Source organism: Ciconia boyciana, chromosome 13, assembly GCF_034638445.1.
Source record: "Ciconia boyciana chromosome 13, ASM3463844v1, whole genome shotgun sequence".
NCBI lineage: Eukaryota > Metazoa > Chordata > Aves > Ciconiiformes > Ciconiidae > Ciconia > Ciconia boyciana.
The window spans coordinates 3,367,528-3,388,304 of NC_132946.1; the positions used below are offsets into that span (position 1 = coordinate 3,367,528).

Genomic DNA, 20,777 nt, shown 5'->3' on the forward strand with positions numbered 1-20,777 from the left:
GGCGGGGCGCGGCCCTGACGGACAACCCTCGCCGCCAATCACCGCACGACCGCGCGCATCGCGCGGCGCAGCCCTTCCCACCCGCGCTGCGCAGGCGCCGCCGCGGGGGACGACGGGAGTTGTAGTTCCCCAGCGCAGGCGCCCTCTGTAGGCACTTTATTTATTTATATTGCGTTTTACCTCTTTCTTTCGCTTTTTCTCTCCGGGGCGGGAGGGGACGACACAGCGAGGGCACCTCCAGGCCGCTCATGCTGGCCACAGGGCCCCCACAACCATGGGGTGTCCTGGCTTCAGGGCCTCATCCTGGCCCATGGGCCCCACAGCCATGGGGTGCTTCAATGACATGGCGGCACGCCAGCTACTGGGCCTTGCGCCGGCAGGGTGCTGAGCACGGCCCCGCTCGGCGCAGCCGCGCCGAGCGGGGCCGTGCTCAGCACCCTGCCGGCTCCCGCCATTAGTATTCGGGCCCCGTCCCCGGCCAGCAACCGATTGTTCCCGCCATGGCACCCGGCACAGCCGTGCCCCGCTCCCTCACGGCCGTCAGCCCAGGGTGGGGGGGACACCCTGCCCTGCACCCAGGTCTGGGGTGAGTCACCCCGGGCAGGGCAGGGCTTCCCCTCCCTGCTGACTAACGCCAGCCCCGGGGAGATGCCGCATGGAGGTGATGCAGCCTTTGGGGTGGAAAACACCCTGGGGGGGGGAGCGGGGACCATGGCCCTGATGCCCCAGCAATGGGCTCCTGGATGGACAGAGGGAAGGGGTCTGACCCCGTGGGCAGCCCTGGGGCGTGAGGGTGGGTGATGGAGAGGACACTGCTAGGTAGAGGAAGAGGAGGAGGAAGGCCACCACGCGAGGCCAACAGACCCCAGTCAGCCATGCCATCCCCCCTCCAGCACCACACACCCGTCCACCTGCCCACCGCCATCTCCCTCTTGCAGGAGGAAGGCGCAGGGCAGGGAGGACGAGGGGCTCCATGCGAGGCCGAAGCACGGGGTGTAGCCCCCCCCCTGGGTGCTGGGGCCATTTGAGGAGCAGGCAGCGGCTGCAGCAAGCCTGGGCAGTGGGGCAGGGTGGGAGCTGCAAGGGGACAGCGTCCACGTTTGCTCCCTGGTCCCCAGGGATGGAGAGCGGGAGGAGGAGGAGGGCAGCAAGCCCCGTCCTCGCTTTCTAGGGCAGCGCAGGAGGGACAGACGATGCGTTTGGCCGCCCCAACCCCAGGGAGCCGGAGACTCCCTTTATTTAGAAGCGATTCCCCATTCCCCGCAACCTCATTTCTGCTGGCGGGGAAGGGAGGCACACATCCCGGCCGCCGGCACCACCACACAGGCAGGCAGAGTGATGCTTTCTGCTTTTATTCAATTAATGCAGCAATCTATACAAGAAAAAAAAAATAATAATAATGAAACCATGAAATTCCAAACCCTGACAGTGAAGAACCAAATTCTTCCTAAGAATCAACCAGAATTAAAAGATTCCCCCCACGTCAGACTGTACATAAAATAATCTCTGCCCCATTTACAGCGTTTCACACAGTACTTCTCGTATCTCAAACTTCAGAACTGTACAACTTTGTTACAAACCACGCTTTTTCCTTGGAAAAGCTTACGGAAAAAAATATTGCCACTTTCTTTTTTATTTTTTTATTTTTATTCGTAACAAAACAAAAGAAAAACATTAGAAACTTTAAAAAACAAAATTAAAGTCAGCCAGAATTGTAAGTGTGGGCAGGGGCGCGGGAAGGAGCAGAGACACGCTTCTCGGCCAAACATTTCTTCTCCCGACCGGGAAAGGGAACACTTTTGGCAGATAAAAGAGTATTAGCTGCTGGTGGGGGTCCAGACCCCGACTTTCGCTTCCCCAAGCCCCCAAAGCATGGCAGCCATTTCGACCCACGGGGCTCAGACCGCGTAGCGGCAAGCGCTGCCGAAACCCAGAGTGCCGAGCTCTTGTCCCGGCAGACGTCGGCTCACGGTGGTGCCGGCCCACCCTGGAGAGCGGGTTGGCAACCTCGCGCCCCAGCAACCCCCCCGACCTCCGGGATGAGCCAAGCCTTGGGATGGGGATCGCAGCTCCCGAGCGTCACCGCTCTCGCCTGACTAACGGCTGGATGAGAGTTCAGCAGGTGTGGAGCCACATGTGGCAACCCGGGCACCGCTGCTGCCAGCAGCCCGACAGCCCCTCCCTAGGCCAGCTCACCTCTTATCACCAGCAAACAGCCCTTCCTTCTCTTCCTACAGACATATCGAGCCCGCGCGACCGCTGCAAGAGCTTTAGTTTGATCGACGAGTGTTCTCGAGATAGGGGTAACAAACCTCAATTCCTCCTGCCCTTTGCAGAAAAGCGGGGACAAACCCCCCCTGGAGCAGGGACAAACCCCACCTTCCTCCCCCTTCCGCAGGAAAGGCAGTGCTCATGGTCTGGGCTGTGGGTCTGGGTGCGTGGGGTCGTCACGCCGGATGTAGCCTTATTCCCAATTTTGGGCTGAGCAGGTTCATGAACGACCCGCTGTGGGTGGATGGAGAGGAGGTCGGACCGCACAGCCGGCCAAGACAGACACGACAAAGCCGATGGGGTCAGGTCTGTACATGAGCCTGTCCCGCGGAGCAGACGGGGAGAAGTTTTGCCTCCGAACGGGAGCTCGCTACCCTCCATCCTCCGCAGCAGGCTCATGCCACCAGCCTGACCCGAAGCCCACAGGAAGCCCGACACAACCGGCAACAAAGAAGAGGTACGGGCATCACCAGTATTTTTGAGACAGTTTTACCAGACAGGTTACAGTAAGGGATCTAGACATCTGGATCCATGTGAAAAATGTGTCTTCTGGTTTCAAATCAAGGTTTCACTCTGATGATGTTCAGTGCAAAAGAGTTAAAAAACCATGTTATCTACACATATACATCCGTGTCTATAGAAAATGTCTGTACAAGTGGGGAAGATGGCCTGCCTATACGCTGGGGACTCCTCGCCCAAGAGATGCTACGGGTCAGACCAGTTGTGTCCCACTCTCTCTCTCTCTCCAAGGTGTCAAGCCCCAAACCAGTCAGGTTGAAAACCAAGCGCACACAAGAACAGACGGCGGCTGTAGAGCAGCTCCGGCGAGGAGCTCCTCCTGTCCCTCCAGCCACGGCTACCAGCTCAGACCCACTGCACAGACGCGGGGCAGGGGGAAAGGAAGGAGGGGAGAGCTCCCTACCATGGCATGCAGGAATACCGAAACAAACCGGGAGAGGAAGGATACTTGCACACGTACAGACTGCACAAGGACTGGGATGAAGCGATGGTTGGTACCGAGCTAGAGGTAAGACCTCAGGATGTCTTATTCAGTCTTCAGCAGAGATAGAGCCAATGCCTCATCCCACGGAAGTCCTGCTCTGGGAAGCAGCCTCGCAAAGGCAGGTTGCCTCCAGCTTCATTTTGAGTTGAGACACCAAGGTTGTGTATCTGTATGGCAGAGGTAGGAGTAAAATTGGGAGCCAGCGGAGGAGAGCAGGCTGTGCGGAGCTGAGACCTCCGGCAGCACCCGGAGCACAGCCTGACACCGAGGAGGCCACAGGGCACGTCCAGGATGAATCCAGAAAGACAATTAGAAACGGCCATCGCTATAGGCATCCTGCTAGCACGTCTCTAGCTTGCTGGAGATGTTTGCACCAGCCATAAGGAGGAGAAGGGATGCTGCTCCCAGCATGCGGTTTTGCTATCAGGGTTATGCCAAGCTTTTCAAAACAGGGGGTTTGTAGCCAAGAGCTGGCCGGGATTCTCTGCAGAAAGCTGGGAGGGCAAGGAACACCACTTCAAATGCTAAGTGTGGACTGAAAAAGGCTTTTTAAAGGTTTCAGAAGCAGCAGAAGCATGAACTTTCAGATCTCTGGGCAGACAAGACAGGTTCCTTCGAAGGCTGGCCATGAGGCTGTGCCCATACCTCTGCACCGAGCCAACGGGGGCTCTCGCCAGGAAAACCATCAGATAAAGAGAATCGGAGACAGGCACTGGGAACCTCACCTATGAACCCCTCGCAGATCAGCGGTGCTGAAGGTGATGGTAATTTCCTTTGCACTAATGTGACCGCTAGATCCAGTCTGAGCAGTAATCCCAACAACGGGTGAGTGGCAGGAGCTGGAGAAGTCAGTGGGAAGGAAAAGGACACCGAGACCCAGATGTCAGCAAACGTGCTGGATCGCCAAGGAATGGTGCTCCAGGGAACAATGCCTGGGTTTTGTTGTTTGTTTTTTTGACTGGGAGCCCCTCAAGACAGCAGCAAACCGGTTTCAAAATACATTACATCTTTTTATTGCCAAGCGTGCAGACCATGAAGTGTGTGGGGGACACAACACTAAGAAAAACTACAATTTGAGGGAGGGCAAAGCAGTAAAAATTTAAAAATAAGACTACTCCTTACAACTGCCAACACTTGGGTTCAAAGAATCAATCGGAGGAAATTTCTTAAAAGTACAGTTCTAAATATGGTGTTGGGCCCCAAACTTTGAAAATGCCGAGGCTTCGGTCTAGGCTAACGCAAACTGGGTGGGAGGAGGAAGGCGGCAGACTTTCTAACACTAACTCCATGGAGCCAAATGCCCAATTCTTCTTAGCATTTTCTGTAGCAACCAGAAAACTCCCTACACCCCAGGAATACAGGCAGGAACAAGGAGGAGGCGGGCAACTGCTGCAGCACTAGCTGCTGAATGCACTGAACTGGGGACAAACTAGACCCTTGCAGCATCCTCGCTCCCAGAGCCAGCCTCGGAGGGGACGGACCGCAGCCGAGCTGCCCGGCTCCCCCGAGGCTGCGGCAGTGCCTGTTCCTGCTCTGACAGAGCGCAGCCGGTCCCTCAAGATAGGATGCTGTGCCATCTCAACTCTCTCCACCTAAAAGGGACAGGGGGCTGAAAGCCAGTCCCCCAGGCAGTGGAGAACAGCTCTTCTCAGGGAGTCCCAAGGCAAGCATCCTCACAAGCACAACGTCTCTCCTACTCCTCTTTGCTATCTCCAGCTCTGGGAAGCAGCATGTACGCAATGCGATCACTCACTCGGCAGCCCCGGGGCTCCAATATGGACCTCGGGTCAATGCTGGGCCAGCCTCAGCGAAGCCAGCCACCTTTCCTTGCTCCTCAACCAAAATATACCCCTAGTCCGACCAGCACTGAGAAACCAGAGCTCAAGCACATTCTTCTCGGAGAGGGCAGCACAGGGACACAAGGCTGTGAGCCCACGCTGGCTTGGGAAAAGGGACTGGAAAGGAAACCTACGGCATTTAAAACTGGTACTAAAGTGCAACAAAAATGTCCTAAACCCTTTGAAATCAATTGCAGTAAGAAGGGTCTGCAAAGCTTCAAACTTCCAGTTACTGCAGGGCACCCTTAAAACAAACCCAACAACAACTAGGTAAGAGCAGACCAAGGAGCCCTTTGGTGAAGCAGGGAGTATGAGGCCACCACACAGAGTTTCAGCTCCTGGGGTCAAACATCATATTTAGAACATTTGGAAAGGAAGAAAGTTAAAGCAAAAAACAAAAATACAATTCTTGAATCTTGCGCAATGAAACAGTTAAACTTTTTGGTGTTTTCAAAAGAAATCCCAACAGACGGCCTGGCATAACTTTATCTGCTTCCTAAGGGAGAGATGCCCGTTTGACCCATGACTCAGGACACCATGTGCACTGGACATGTTCCATCCTTACATATGTCTCAGCATTCCTCCATTCATAAAAACAAATCGCTAGATCCTTCCTGTTTACTCTTCAGCCTGAAAGGAAAAACCAAAACTGAAGCTAGATGGAAGATAGCCAGAGGGAGGAGAAAGTTTTCACAGACTGGAGGCCAATCTCATCAGCTCCACGAGCCTGCAAAGTGCAATCCTCAGTGTCGCCGCATTTTAACTTTCCTGGCTGGGCTGCCATCCTCCTCTTCCTCATCACAGTCCTCCGTGTACTCGTAAGACCTTCGCCAATAGTTCTCGGAGCTGAAGTTGCTCCGTCTCCTATGTTTTGGTAAGAGGACTGAGCGCCTGTTCTCCTCTTTATCCATTTCTAGAATCCGTGGCCTACAGAGAGAGAGAAAGAGGGAGTGAGAGCACATCCACGACAGGATTTAGGCATTCCGTTGTGCGGACACTATCTGCAGTTTTGCATACTTTGAGTGATATGATCGACTCTTTCCACATTGCTTGCCCAGCACTGGGCACTCAGCAGAGCAGGAACAGATCACCAAGTTGCATCTCCCATGGGGAGGCCGAGAACTTTGCTTTTGATGGTACAAGTCCTTCGCCTTCCCTGGGCAAGTTTTGGTCTTTACCTCCACCAGGAACACTTTCAAACAGCCCAGTCACCTCTTTTTAAGCACAGCTTGTGGCCCCAAGAAACATCCCTTCGGTAGAGGGGTCTGGCCTCTCCCACAGCGGGACTTGCAGCACAGAGCTGAGCTCCTTTTTAAGCTGCTGGGGCGCTTGTGGTGCAGGATCAAACCACAGCTCCAAACTCCTTCGTCCTCTCGCTATTTCTCTCAAACACTAGCGCAGTGCAAATGTTACTTCTGCAAAGCTGCCTCTCCTCTCACCAGTGATCATTTCATAGTAGGACTGGGCTGGTGGGCTGCACAGACCACTTATTTTATATCCTAGGTGGCAACTGCCGAGTTCCTCTAAGAGATACCACTATCTGATATCCATGCTATTTACCTATGTTACACTGGAGTCTTCGAGGCCAAAAGAAGAGAAAGATATGTTTTTGATACCCATCTGCTGCAAGAGTCTAAGCAAGCCCTCCCACCCCCATAAGGTCACATCAGGCTGAGAAAGAGCTCTCAGATCTGCAGATTTATTCTGCATCATCGCTTCTCTAATCACACACTGGCCCACTGCGTGCTCAGAGGTAAGCTTTCATTTGCAGGCTAGCTTCTCTTCTTGATCTATCTTCCCAGTCAGTCTGAGTCCAGGTGAATGAACACTGCTCATAAAGAAGCCATCCCCACCCTCCTCCCTCCAGGACAGGTTGAAACACGGGCTGGGACCACAGCAGCCAAGCCCTGGGACTAAGCCAAATTTTTTTTTTTTTTTTTTTTTTTTTTTTTTACACGTTGCAGAGAATGCCGTCTCGATCCTCGGGAAACTTTGGGATTGGAGAATAGCAGAAATATTGCACGACAGCTGGCAGACTGGCTATCACTCATGGCTATCAGTACGTTCACGCAGAGCAAGGTGGTGTTTGAGGGAAGCCTTGCTGCAGAGCTCAAGCTGCCTGAAACCTCAGCAAGGAGCTCCTCTGAAGGTCAGGCTTACACATTCACACAGTTTGGCTACACAAAAATATACACACGCAGCTCTGGAACCAAAACAGGTCTAAGAAGCTTCCCAAGAAGGCCTTCACCTTTCCCAGATAGCAAAACCTCACGTTCTCTCCCAGGACTGCTTTCATAATATTGTTTAATGCAGCTGCACAGGTTGCTTGGCAATAGAGGTCAAAAATAATTAGCTGCAGGGAAACTATTGTTCTGAATGACTGCATTATCAAGAGCCAGCCAAATCTATTGCTTCTTCATTATGCCACTCAGAGGATAAACAATGTAAGCTGCTTACAGCCAGAGCTTAGCCTCCGCAAGCCTAGGAGGAACATATAAAGAACCTCATTCTGATAAAACAGATCTGTGCACCACAGAAAGCACCTGGGAGGTGCAAACTAGGATGTTTTTAAGAGTGCTGTGCAGCCTCTCTTGTCTGAGGCCAGGAACCTCAGACATGCACTCACCTAGAGATACCATCCAAAACATTGCTCTTAGAAGAGATCATCCTACCTGTGAGCAGCATCAGGATCTGCTTTGCGATGGGACCGCTTTGGTTTCAGGATCTGGTCCCGGTTGCTTCCTGATAGACGGTCAGAGTTATAACCTGGTGGCAACACAGAGCTACTCAGCGATTTTTTTTCCAATCGAGGCGCATCTAGTCTTGTTCTGCAAATATTTAAAGAGAAGAGAATTTGCAAGGAGTTTCTACAGAACCACTAGCACGCTGCAGCAGACGCCTGCCCTAGATGCGCTGACGCAGAACCCTCAATCCCAGCCACATAGGTCAGGAAGAGGGTCGGGACTATTACACTCAACAGCAAAACAAGCTGCAGCTTTGTGGTACTTGCAGTTTTGCTACCGTGGTTAGAGGGAAGAGGAAGGCTTAGGGACACATGTAGTCACGCGGTGAACGCCAATGGTGCTGGGCTCACTGCGATCCCAGTTACAGGATACAGAGTAGAGGCGTTACAGCCCCTGTAAAATCCTATGAAATCACAGTGACTCGTCAATAACTTGCAGCTCCAGTTAAGCCACCTGGGAGATGCCCTGCAAAATTCATCATCACCTACAACAGTAATAACTGCTTCTATCTGGAAACTCCCCACTGTCTCAAGATCTCGTGGGGTCAGGTGTTTCTCAGCTTGACTAAGAGGTTTAAAGAGTTGAAGTACGAGTCAGGAGAAGGTCTAGCAAACAGAAGCTGCACCACATCCCTTCCAGCAGCGCAGCACCGCCTTGTTCGTGCTGGGATAGAAACACGCTGAAGCTACACCGGAAAGCAAGCACAGCTTGTCCCAGAGCAGAACTGTCGCTGGCCCAGGCACGACTGTAGCCATGCACACGTGGAGGGAGGCAGCAGACCGAGCAGCAGGAATGAAAACTCGATGGCGCAGCATCTTATTATGGCGCTGTCACCGTCTCCAAGCACAGCAGTTACCAGTTTCAACTTATAAGCACTGCTAAAGTCTATTCCAAAACACAGACTGAAGTCTAAGAATGGGCAAAGCACACCAAAAGGTGGTACTGGTCCTCCAGAGCTGCCAATTTCAGGAGGATCCAAGCCACTTCCCGGAAGGAAAGGCACCCTGATATTGTTGCTGCAGCCTGTCTCCCTCCTTGGAATTAGGGGTGAAGACGGAAGGGGTCTGGGTGAAAGAAAGGGGAGAATCACTACTTGCTCTCTAGCGCTGAACTTCAGCTCCCGAGGGAGGTTTCCACAGGAGAATCCCAACCTCAGCTCCTGTTAGGAAGCACATCCAGTTGCCAAGCTTCCTCTCCGCCATCGGCGAGAGCCTCTTCAGTTAACCAGGGCGATGCCAGGCTGGCACACGTGAAGCTGGGCACGGCAGCCCAAGTCTGCCCAGCATGCCAGGAACAAGGAACACTTCTACAGGCAGCTGCCAGGCTGGAGCCTGTGCTAGTCCCCAGCGCTGTCGTCCTGAGCTGTTCTCGGCTCCAGGACTGGACCCAGTCCAGCTAGAACACCAAAGGCATTGCAGATCCTGTCCCGGACAAGTTAGGTGGTTTAAATACCTCTCAAATACAACAGCAACTACAGGCCTGCAATTAAAAAACAAACAAACCACCAAATATCCTGCAAGGGAATACCAGCCACGCTCTCTGTCCACAGAGCAATGCAGGTATGAGCTGCAGGAGCAGCTACGAGGAGAGGCTATACTAAAATGGAGAACAAATTACCTACCAAAGTTCTATTTAAAGAGAGTAACTCCCTGATGTAACTGCTTACAAAGAAGTGCTTACAAATGGCAGCATAAGCCCCCTAAAATGACTTTCAAGACCTGCTTGAATAGGTCTCGTTTTATCCCCACCTCCCACATTACCTCCTTCCGCATCTCATGAAATTGAGAGCACCGTTCCTCCCCCCCAGCCTCTTCCTCAAAGCGCTTCCAAACCTTGCCGGCTACCCGCAGTCCTGCACTCCGATACGCAGGAAACACTGTAAATATCATCACGCTACAGCACTGAAGTGTTTATGACCTACTTGGTAACCACACTGCTCTCAAGCATCCTGCAAAACCCAGCTGCTTCTCCAGCTCGCGCAGCTTTGCTCTCCTGCCGCCGCCAGCAAAAACCCTCCCTAGAACCACGCGCTCGAAGTAGAGGCAAGAGCAGATCCAGACTCAAACGTCTGGGACCCAGCAGGCTCTGGCAGCCTATTCAGAGCCGAATATCCCAGCTCTAAGCTGCAGCAAAGTTTATGCCGCTCTACGGCCCAACCGTTCTGATCCTGCTGGAAAGCTCGGGGCTGATTCTTACCACCAAGATGAAGAAGAGGAGTTTTACGAGGCCGCTGGCTGCTCCCAAGCCTCTCGTGCTAGCAGGCTACCAGCGGAAGTAGCTGTTTTCCTGGTTGCATAACACGCTATTTCAGACTGCACAAAGTCGCATGATCCGGGACTAGGGAATGGCATTCGCTGCAGCAATACATGCCGTGGGGATGCGAGCGCAGACAAAGGTCACCGCAGCCCTGCTGTGCATGCATGCGTGCACACAGGACTCAGCGAGGAGACGGCCGCCATCACAAGGGATAAGCAGCAATTAATAAGCTCTATTTGGCAGCAATCAGAGTGCACCCTTTGGCAACCAGGCAATTGCCATGTATTCACCAGGGCTGCTAAGCTCTACGGCGATTACACAAAAATAATTACCAGGGGGTTTCCACTTTGCTCAAGAGAAAAATCCTTTTGTGGTTTCATTCAGCCTGCCAGTCAAGTCAGCCCATCGCTGTCTGCATATGACTAGGCAGACACTTCTGCTCTAACGCTAAGCAAATCAGGCCCCTAAAACCAGGGGAAGACAGAAAGACACGCTGCTACAGAAGGATGGCTAAGCAAATATAGCCAATACGGTTCTGCTAGGAGCTAATGGGCCTTGCCTGTTCAGCAGTGAGGCACCACGTCAGCCGGGCACATCGCAGCCAGATAGCTGCTTGCCCAGTTGCACTTTGAGGGCAGTCAGGCTAGGCTGAAATAACTCGACACCCTTAGCTTACAGAGGCTGGCGAAAGCAAGAGGTAGAGCCAGTTTAAATATGTATGTTAGATATCTGCACCAGCTTGGGTAGCTTTAGCTTATTTAGCCAAGTCTCTCTTTTCTAGGGAACTGCTCCGCAGCCTAGGACAGGCAGCTTCTCTATCCCAAAACCCAACTAAAGCAGCTACAGGATTTGGAGATGCCTCCCACTGCTGCTCGTCAGCACTCACGCTGCTTTTCGTTGCCTGCAGTAACCAACAACGTGAACGTAACAGCCTTTTATGGCAACCCTCTCGCCTTAAACCTCGCGTGGCAATAACCAACTATCAGGTGATTCGGTTCTAATCTTTCCTTCTTTGATCCCACTCTATCACCTGCCACATCTCATCCTGCCTCCTTGGGTCTGTGCTGATTTTGCCTTGCTAATACCTCAGGGCTGCTGTTTTTCCTGCCTTCATTTCATGGGGGTCTCTAACCAGATGTCCAACTCCACTCCCCCGGCTTTGTGCCATACCTTCACAACGTTGCCAGACTTGTTTTGAAACCAACCAAGCTGTCCAAAGGCTCAACAAGTCTGAATCTAGACCACTTGCCTGCTAGCCTTATGCCAGCCTGGGCCACAACTGCAGCCTTGCCCTCATGCCCACGCTTTCGTCTGGGTTTACAGTACTCGAATCATGTGTGTTTTCACTTGCAAAAAGATTTCTTGACAGTGAAATTACTGCTAACACCTTCTGAGGCACAATCAACATGGGTGAACACATGGCAGTCACATCTTCTGGTCTTAGTAGAAGGAACTGATGAGAGAGGACACTTCTGGGCAGAAAAAAAGGTTATACTGAGGAGTTTGGGGTGGGGTTCATTTGGTTTGTTTTTTTTTTTTCCATTGTCTTTTCTGAAGAGCTTAGGAACAGATACTGGCTGATGAAATGCCATCAGCTGACCAGGACAGCATATCTTCTAAAACAGGAAGCGTGCGATACAGCTTACAGAGCTTGGCTTGCCAACACCAACTCGAAGGACAAGCTCTGTAAAGTGATCACTAAATTCACCGCATCCGTTTCAGTTTGAAGCCAGGGTCTTCCTCCCTCTCCCCAGGAAATGAAAGCCACGCTACCAAGAAAACTTTATCTGCTTTATAGGAGATTCTTCATCGTAAGCATCAGCTTCAAAGGACCATCCAGGTAACTCACGCATGTGGGTATCATATGATCAGACACCTGAATACATAGCCCAAAACAAGAGTTTGAAATCCTAGCTGTTTGGAGTTAGGCAGTCAATGAAAGCCAGGTGTTTGGACATGAACAGCACTTGCAAACCCAGACGTTACAATGAAGTACTGCTGCACAGAGCCAAGAAGTGATTAACTCTGCAGCAACAAGTTCCATCTACTTCTACCGGCCAAGCGATGGGTACAGCAAGACACAAGCGAGCATCAGTGACATCTACTCAAGATGTAAGATCAAGCCAGCAAATTAACAAGCAAGGCAGTTCTAAAGTGTTTCTTTCAAAGCACCTTAGGAAACATCACAACATCACATCCAAGTTTATCTTACTGTCCAGAGGGCTTCAACACTTACTTTCGAAGGATGATGACAGCTCTTCTCTCCTTGATGTCCTGTGGTCGAATACAGTGTGTAATTTCATCAGCTGCATATCCACTGACAACAAAAACAAAAAGCCACTGTGAGAAAGATGACAGGCAAAAGCAGAAAGTGGTTGCCAGCCTCAACAACTCAGTTTGGCCAGCCATTTCCTAACTTCCACCAGGAATTCCTCCTCCAAACACCATTCCCCAGGAGCTAGACTTACAGGAAGGAAGAAACTTCAGGAAAGAATGAGGGCAGTCAGGGCTTTGGTTTTTTTGTCTCAAATTTTTTTTTTTTGATTCAATTTTTTATCATACACCAGAGGAAACCACCACCTGCCACAACATTGTGAAATAAGACATGTAGAAAACAAGTTTATGGAGTGTAAATTCAGCCAATTCATTTATCAAGAGATTAGAGAGCGACATGGAAAAAAAAAAATCAGCACATTGCTCCCAAAGCATCTTCTCACACATGTCCCCGAGAAAAAGCCATCTCTCACGCCCGAAACGTGCAGCATACCCAGATGTGAACGCGTACCAGAGTCGAGGAGAAGATTCATTATTTGAGGAGGGGGTGCAGCGGTGGTAAGAGTCAAGCGTCTCACCTCCCTCACCTGGGCACAGACGCTGCTGTCTCAGCACCCTCACCCTCCCCGCTACCCCCCATGTGGCACATCTTCGGCCACGGTACAAACATCACCGCCCAGCCCAGCCCCAACACAACGCACATGGGGTAACCTTCAAATTCAGACCCGCAAACCAAGTTGCACTCCTAAAACCTCCCTGCCACAGGACTCGCAAGGCGAGACAGCTACCTGGGCCGAGGAAAATGACACCAGGCTCAAGCAGCTACACGGCCACACAGCAGCCGTTCTCGGCAGGAGTGTTTCGCTGTCTGAGATGACTTCACCTACTCCACCTTTCTAGCAGGCTGGAGAAAAGCCGTGGCCGACGAGGGCCCCAGCTACCCACAACACACAGGAGCATTTTTCTTGTGGTTGCTTCTGTTGTTGAGCACAACTCCTGGGGTCCAGCGCAGCACGCGAGATCGCGGCGGGTCTGCGGAAAGCGGCCATCGCATCTGCTCGGACGCACAAACCACCCTGCCAGGAGTACATCTCGTCGCTCGCGTGGGTGCTAACGAGCAGGTCCAAGAGGTGGGCCTGCCCTCCACCTGCTGTTTGGAGAGCGTCTGTTCACAAAAGAGCCTTCTAGAGTCTAACACGGGGAAAAGACAAGGTAAATGCCTTCAGAGCCTCCTGAAACGGCTGGCAAGGACAGGAAGACCTTTGAAGGGACTTGGGCGAAGGCTGCTCATGCCACACAAAGCTAGCACACCCCCGTGCTAGTTTAACCTGAAGCAGAAATCACCGAGCCCACTCTCCCCACGAGGCTTTATCATGAAGCTGCTGCCACGCCAGCTGTCAGCTGGCCCTCCAGGAACACGGCCTGGGTCATCGGCTTGCGGGTTATTCAGGATGCTCAGAGCAGAGAACAGATCACGCACATGCAGGTCTTCTCTGGGGATGGGACTGGGTTTCCTTTATCTGGTTAGATAACCCACCCACTCATCGAGAAACGCACACCTCTCTCTTTGAGAAGAGAGTTAAGAGCCTAAAGCCTCATCAGTTAAAACAGGGGCTGATGTCCATCCCCCCCGTCCTCCAGGGCATTGCAAAACAAGACAGCGTTATGCGAAGGGGCTTACAATGATGCTCTATTATGTTCCAGGAATCTCTGCGTCAAGCTCCAGCGAATTCATTAATATCACCCACGTTAACATTCAACTCGGCACATCCTCAGCGACACGGTGAACATCAGGAAAAGGTCTGCTTCCAGACCTGCGCTCTGCATCATGAGATGTCAGCCTGGCCACTCGTTCTCACTCCCCGAGCAGCTTTCCAGCTCACTTTCAGAGCGGCACCAGGCAGAGCTTGTGGTCCCAGATGCCCGTGGGCAGCACCAAAGCAACAGCCCCGGTACTCCAGTCTGAGGCCCTAACAGGGACCCACCAGTCTGCACCAGTGCCATGCTGGTGTGGGAAAACTCAGCTTGCACCGTATCAGACACGGTGATGGTGTCTCTCTGTATGGCCCTCTAACAAAGGGGTTTGCACAGGCACCAGGCAGAGAAATGGAAGAAAAAGATTATTTGGTTGTGTCACAGCTGTTCTGCTTCGTGCCAGCATGAACTTCTCACCCACCGCCCGGCCTTGCCACATCCTGACGATGGCTGAAGGGGCAGACGCTGGAACAAAACACCCGTAATGATACTGAAGGTCTACCCAGAGATTTCTTGCCCAGAGAACAAACCCAAAGCACGAGGTAAGAAATAACTTGGTAAGGAAAATCCTAAACTGCTGCCCATGAGAACACCCAAGCATGACGTCTCCAGCCTAGAGCATCTTCCAGAAGAACACGGGGAGGTGCGGATGCTATCCACACGTTCCCCCAACTAACACCCCAACTCCTAACTAACCTGTCAGATCTTACACCCCCAACTCCTCCCCAAGTCTCTTTTTCAGTCCAGAAGAGCTGCTGCCAAGCCACAACATAACTGATTCACACGGAGATGAAAGCAGATTTTTTTGTACAAACATCATCATCATGATGTACAAACATCATGAAGTTCTGCAGAGTCTCTAACGAGAAATATTTCTAGGGGTTGACGACAGCCAGGCCAGCTCTCAGGCAGGACCTCACACGCTAGCCCATCGCAGGGTTTGAGCAGCTCAAGGCTTTACTTGTGGTTCAGGAAAGCTGCTGCCACAAACCACGGATGTGACACCGACCAGTTCAAGCAGAGCCTGAACAAATCTATTTGCCTCATCACCACTGGCACACACAGAACTTCCTCTGCAGCAACGGCCTGTTCTGAGGGATCAGACTTTTCTGGAAAAACATCTAATCCAGGCAGTTGTGGAGAGATTCCTCCAGCTAGGAAGAAAGCAGGTTCATCCTCCAGAGACTCCAACCAACTCCAATTACGCTACCATCAGGCATGCCTTGAGACGACAGGAGAAACAAACATCACGATGTTTCCACTGCTATTACAAACAGCGGGGAGACAACCTGGAGCGCTCACCAGCTGCAGAAGGGAAGCCCGTACGGCGTACAAGAACTTGGGAAATGCTACCTTTGGTCATTCGTTCCTCTGGCTAACTGCAACTGCACTATTTCCAACCACAGTGCTGAGACGCAACACCCGTCAGTTAAGCAAAAGCTGGCTCGGTGCTGAGATTTGCTACCTACGACAGCGGCTGCGGGGCACGGTGCAGCGCAGGGGTCCGGCTGGAACCATCCGCGCTGGCTGGCTCTGCACCCCCCCCCCCAGCTCCCTTCCCTTTTTTCCAGGCTCAGCATTTGTCAAAGCACGTGTTCCCAGATGAACGGGCAAATTCCTCCATCTCCTCCCCTCTGCTTCTATTGTTTGATGCTTTTTCTTCGATCAAGTTCTTTTAAAAAAAAAAAAAGAAGAAAACCCACAAATGCGGTCTAGCCAGCAGCCCCCAACAGACAGCCGATGGTCCACAGGACTGAAATCCAACTTAACTCCAACTGCCCGAGAAGAGCAAGCGCAGATCCAGCCGCTGCCGCTTTCTCTCGGCCTGGCTGGCAGCAGGACAAACTGCAGGAGCACCCGCTTCCTGGGGCTGCGGGAGAAGAGGGGACTGGAGGAGGTCGTCTTCTAGATGTCAAAGGCTACAAGGGCAAATCTTTACCGCAAAAGGAGAGGAAAAAGTGCCTTGCTGGAAGAGCAAAGGACTCGTCAGCAGGTCGTGGGGTGGTTCAGCCTTTCTCCTGCTGGCAGAGGTGCACAGCCCAGCCAGGAGAATCTCCATTCCACCTTTTAAATGTTAACCTGTCGTTTGAGATCTGAATACTTTCCAGCGAGTTTGAAGTGGGCTCAGTGTTTGCAAGCACCATAGCCTGCTTCACGGTAGGCAAATCAAGGCAAGGGAGGGATATGGGGAAGGCCCCTCTGCAAAATCCCCGACGGGTAGGCGGCTACAAAATGGGGAGGACAATTTGGAATAGGCTGCTGAGAGCAGGAACAGGACAGGCGTGATCTGGGGAGAGCCTGAGAACGATGTGGGGGCAAAGAGAGAGATCCAACAGCTTGCTTTAGATCCTCACGATTTCCACACGGTAACCAAACGCATGCGGCTACCCCGGCTTCCCCGGAAAAGCGGCATGCCAGCAGCAGCCACTGACCCAGCAATATTTGAATCACAGACATTACAAGCATGCCATTTCTATCTGCACCGTTTCCCTATCTCCAGGGCAACTGCCTTCAGCAACTGTTTACCGAGAGGAGAAAAAGCCAAGTTTGGAGAGTTGACTTAAACATGACCAAGGGCTGGATTTTGGAGATACACCCCTGAGAGCCTACCAACGGTCTGCACCTCTCCCCACTCCTCCCAAATTGCTGGGGTTAGAGGGGAGGCAAGGAGATCTGCCGGAGTCGAGGAACTTGCATCCAGCCAGGATCATATCATCACAGCACAATCACTTTGGCAGAATCTCTCTTAAGTGAGTGCTAAGTATCTGCTAACTGCTGTACCGAAATTGAAATAATCCCCCTTTTTAAAGCCTATTATTTGCTGGAAAGCAGAACATCTAACACCAGCGGTGGGTCGGGTCGGTCGGAAACCAACCCTTCTAGTCAGAGTTAAAAGGCATCTTCATTTGATTTGTACGATTGCTTCAGCCACGTTAATAAACTGATTAGGGCACCCAGGTGACGCTGGCCACCAGCCCAAAGGCACAGGCCTAGGGAGACACCCCGCTCCAATTCTGGGAGCCCCGAGCCAGCTGCCTCTTCCCAGCAGTTTTGGGAGAAGAGTGACAGTCTGGGACAAGAAAACATCATTCTCTGGTCCTGCAGCAGAGAAAAGCACCTCTCCCTCCTCCCGCCATGCCCCACTGCGACGTCCCGATCCTCCTTTGGCCATAAGGCCACGAGACTTTTCCTAGTGGCTTTGACTGCAAGACTACAGGCTGACCCTGCATTAACGGCTCTGCCGGCATGCTTCTAAGCAAGAAAAAACTCTCACTGTCCTTAGAAAAAAGACCTCTGGCTGCAAAAGGAAGGACAAGTATTTACTCCAGGCTCCCCAGGGAAAGGCAGCACAGGGGTTTGCACCACCAGCAAGAAAATTAGGGTAGAAAGTTTCCCTCCTCACGTCTCAGAGGAGAAGTCAGGGAGCGGAGCGGCTGCCTCGCACCCGGCAGTCTCCATCCCCGGAGACAGAGCTTGCTCTGCGGTAAGAGGACATGTAGCAGGATGGGTCCCCCCTGGTCCTGTTTCACAAAAATCACCCTGACCTCTGCCCCCTGCCCCGCACCCTCCCCGCCCCGGCCAATCCACCCGAGAACAAGAAAATTTCCTCAGCGCCGTTCCCGCTTCCCTCCGCAGTCTCCCTCATCCCTCGCTAATCCACAGAAGTTACCTAACGCCGGGGGTACGGCAAGGATTAGTTAATGTTTGTGCAGCTTTTCCGAGATAAAAGCTACGCGAGATCTCAGCATTTATTATTGATGCACTAGTCAACGGTGCGAGGCTGTGTGTATGCGGGGAGAAAAATTCCTTCCCGAACCCTGCGGCGATCACTTTACAAGCCAAAGCAAGGGATTGTGTTACGGCCCGGGAGCCCTGAAAACCAGCCTAGACCTTCACCCGTCCAAAAAATAAAACCCCAAACGAGGATACAGTTGGTAGCTTGGAGCAGTGTTGGCAGAGTCCGGGCAATCCCTGCTCCTGGCAGGGAGCACTCTGACCTTCAGGGACACGAGGGACCGGTGCTCACCGAGTCAGGCAGCCCCGGCGCCGGGCTTCGAGCCGCCCTCACCAAGACCTGGATGCCGGCGGGTCCGTACGCACCCGCCTGCACGCACCCTGCCTGTCCCCTCACCTGCCCATTCTGCCCACCCACCGTGCACCGGGAGGCAGCGGGGATTAGGAAGCAGGCGTTTCCCAGTGCCAATCCCAGCTTTACTACCGACCGGCTGCGTGACCTTGGGCAGGTCATTTCGTCACCACAGCTCTTCCCCCGCTTGCAAAAACACACGTAAAGTCCTTTCTTGCACCCGCGGACCCACCGCGCCGCCGAGTGACAGTCCCATGGGGCTCCGCACTCCGGTCTCCCCATCGGCGTTGGGCAGGGGAGGGTTTTAGTATTCCCAGTTAACAGACTGGGAAGACGAGGCCGTTCACACCTCCTCTCCACGCTTAAGGTCAGGTCGGGGAGGCACCGGCCGAGCTAAGAATAGACCCAGGAGCCCCATCCCAACCAGCTGCTCCGCTGCGACTGCTCTTGGGCAGAGGATCCATTTTGTGTCTCGATGTGTTATTTTAACCGTTTCTGGGAACTACGGCGAAGCTTGGCTCCGCAAGTGGCCGCGCTCCCACCAGGACTCGCCTCGAGCTCCGCGGAGAGGGCACCCACCCAAAATCAATCACCCACCCAAACCCCCATCCACCATGGCGGCATGCCCCCCCCCCCGCCCCCCAAATCCTTCCTTCACCCCTTCTGCCGCAGCAAGACCCTGCACGCCTACAGGCGGGCGAGATCAAGCCCGAGCCGCCGTCGGGGTGCGCATCCGCGTGCCTCGTGATTAGCGTTACACAACCGAGCCCCGGCACGTTAGCGGAGGCCTCGGCAATGCGGGCGAGTTACCTGAGCACCGTGACGCTTCCCCTCTTCACAGGCAGGAAGAGAACGGGCTCCGAGACCCTGATGGGTTTGAACTGGAATTTACACCCGAAGCAGAGCGCCGAGTCGCTGAAGAAGGAGACGGAGACGATGGGCCTCTCAAAGATATGGATGGGGTCCACGTGGGAGACAATGCAGCCCCCCGGCTGGTAGTCGTTGATGACGGCACTGTTCACAAAGCCCTCGGGAATCACCCGGTGCTCCACCAGCTTCCTGATCACCAGGTCGTGCACCCACTCGGGGATGGCGTCCACCTCCCCCCGTGGGTACAGGCGCTCCTGGCCGGGGCCTCGTCTCTGCAGCTGAGACCCGTAGGTATAGCCCTCCCCGAAAAAATACTTGTTCCGCAGCGGTGCCCGGTCCACCGTGTGCTCCTTGTAGAGCCCCTTCTCCGCCCGGGACACGACGTCCTCGATCCGAGCTTCGATCTTGGCGCACTCCTCGGCGCTGAAGAGGCGAAGCTGGCGGATGCCGCTTTTGACTTTCCGAGCTTCTTCCTCCTCCTTCTGCTCCTCGTAGTCGCTGGGCTCGGAGCCGGAGTCCTCCTGGTGCCGGCGCTTGCGATCGTAGGGGGGTTCGGGGGGCTCCCGCGGGAGGCTGCCGCCGCCGCCGCCTTTGTGGCCGTCCCGGTAGGGCATCATGGACTTGAGCTTCTCCCGCAGGTCCGTGTAGCCGCTGCCGGCCATAGTGCGTCCGCAGCCCCCGCCTCTATCGATCCCGGCGCTGCAGGCGGCGGCGGGCGGCGGCGGGGGACGCGCAGCTGCTATTCATGGCACCCGCCGCCCTGCTGGAAGAGCCCCGGAGGAACGGGGAGGTGAGGACGGGACCCCCCCACACACCCCTCTCCCGGCACCGCGACCGGCCGGGCCCGTGCCCGCGGGAGCCCGGCTCGCCTCCCCGCCGCCCCCCACTCCCGCCCCCACCCCGGGGAGATGGGACCCCCCCCTCCCGGCGGGCAGCACGGCTCCCGCCGCCCCCTCCCTCCTTCCCGCCGCGACGCCCCTCCCGGGGGGAAGGGAGCGGCCCGGCGGACGCCACACTCACGGCTTCGCCCGGGGCGGGCGCGGACAATGCTGCCGGTGCCGGCGGCGGCGCTCACGCGGCGGCCGGGCCTGGCACATGCCCAGCGGCGGCCCCGGCGCGGCGCGGCGCCCTGCCCGCTCCCGCCGCCGCGTTGCTGCCCATGGCGGGGGGGGCGCGGAGGGGGGGGAGCCGGGCCGGGCCGGGCCGGGCCGGGGGGCGGCGGCGGCCGGGGGTCTCGCGCGGCCCTTCCCGCGGCGCGAGCGGCGCGCTACGTCACCAGGAGCCAGCCCGACATCCCGGATCGCCGCGGGGCCGCCCACCGCGCCCGCCCCGCCCCGCCGCGCACGCGCCCCGCCGCCGGCCCCCGGCCCCGCCCCCTCGTACGCACGTACGGCGACGCGGCGGCCCCGCCCCGCCCGGCCGCCGCCACCTCCGCCCTCGCCTCGCGCCGTAACGGGTACCGGCAGCGCCGCGACGCCCCGCCCCGCCTCCCGGCTCGGCGCTGATTGGCCGGGGGGCGGGCGCGAGCGGCCCGAGCCGGCGGCTGATTGGGCGGCTGGCGGGCGGCGCGGGGGCCTAGCGGGCGCGGCGGGGGGGGAGGGGCGAGGGGTCGGGGTGTCCGCCGAGGTGCCTGCGGGCGCGCGGCGGCGGGGCGCGACCGCCCCCTGGCGGGCGGGGGG

General features: G+C 54.8%; 1 protein-coding gene across 2 annotated transcripts; it reads right to left on the minus strand.

Moving 5' to 3' along the window:
* Window positions 1–1,336: 1,336 nt before the first annotated feature.
* On the minus strand, window positions 1,337–20,279 carry ALKBH5 (alkB homolog 5, RNA demethylase). 2 transcript variants are annotated; one of them, XM_072877617.1, is made up of 5 exons: window positions 20,119–20,279; window positions 19,039–19,861; window positions 12,349–12,429; window positions 7,785–7,940; window positions 1,337–6,039 (listed from the first exon to the last, which is right to left on the minus strand). In XM_072877617.1, exons 2-5 carry the CDS (start codon window positions 19,758–19,760, stop codon window positions 5,856–5,858), a joined length of 1,143 nt encoding a protein of 380 aa, XP_072733718.1. In that variant the 5' UTR covers window positions 19,761–19,861; window positions 20,119–20,279; the 3' UTR covers window positions 1,337–5,855. The 2 variants fall into 2 exon arrangements, with proteins under 2 accessions (XP_072733718.1, XP_072733719.1); XM_072877618.1 differs by having other exon boundaries at window positions 19,039–19,858; window positions 20,119–20,277.
* Window positions 20,280–20,777: the final 498 nt, after the last annotated feature.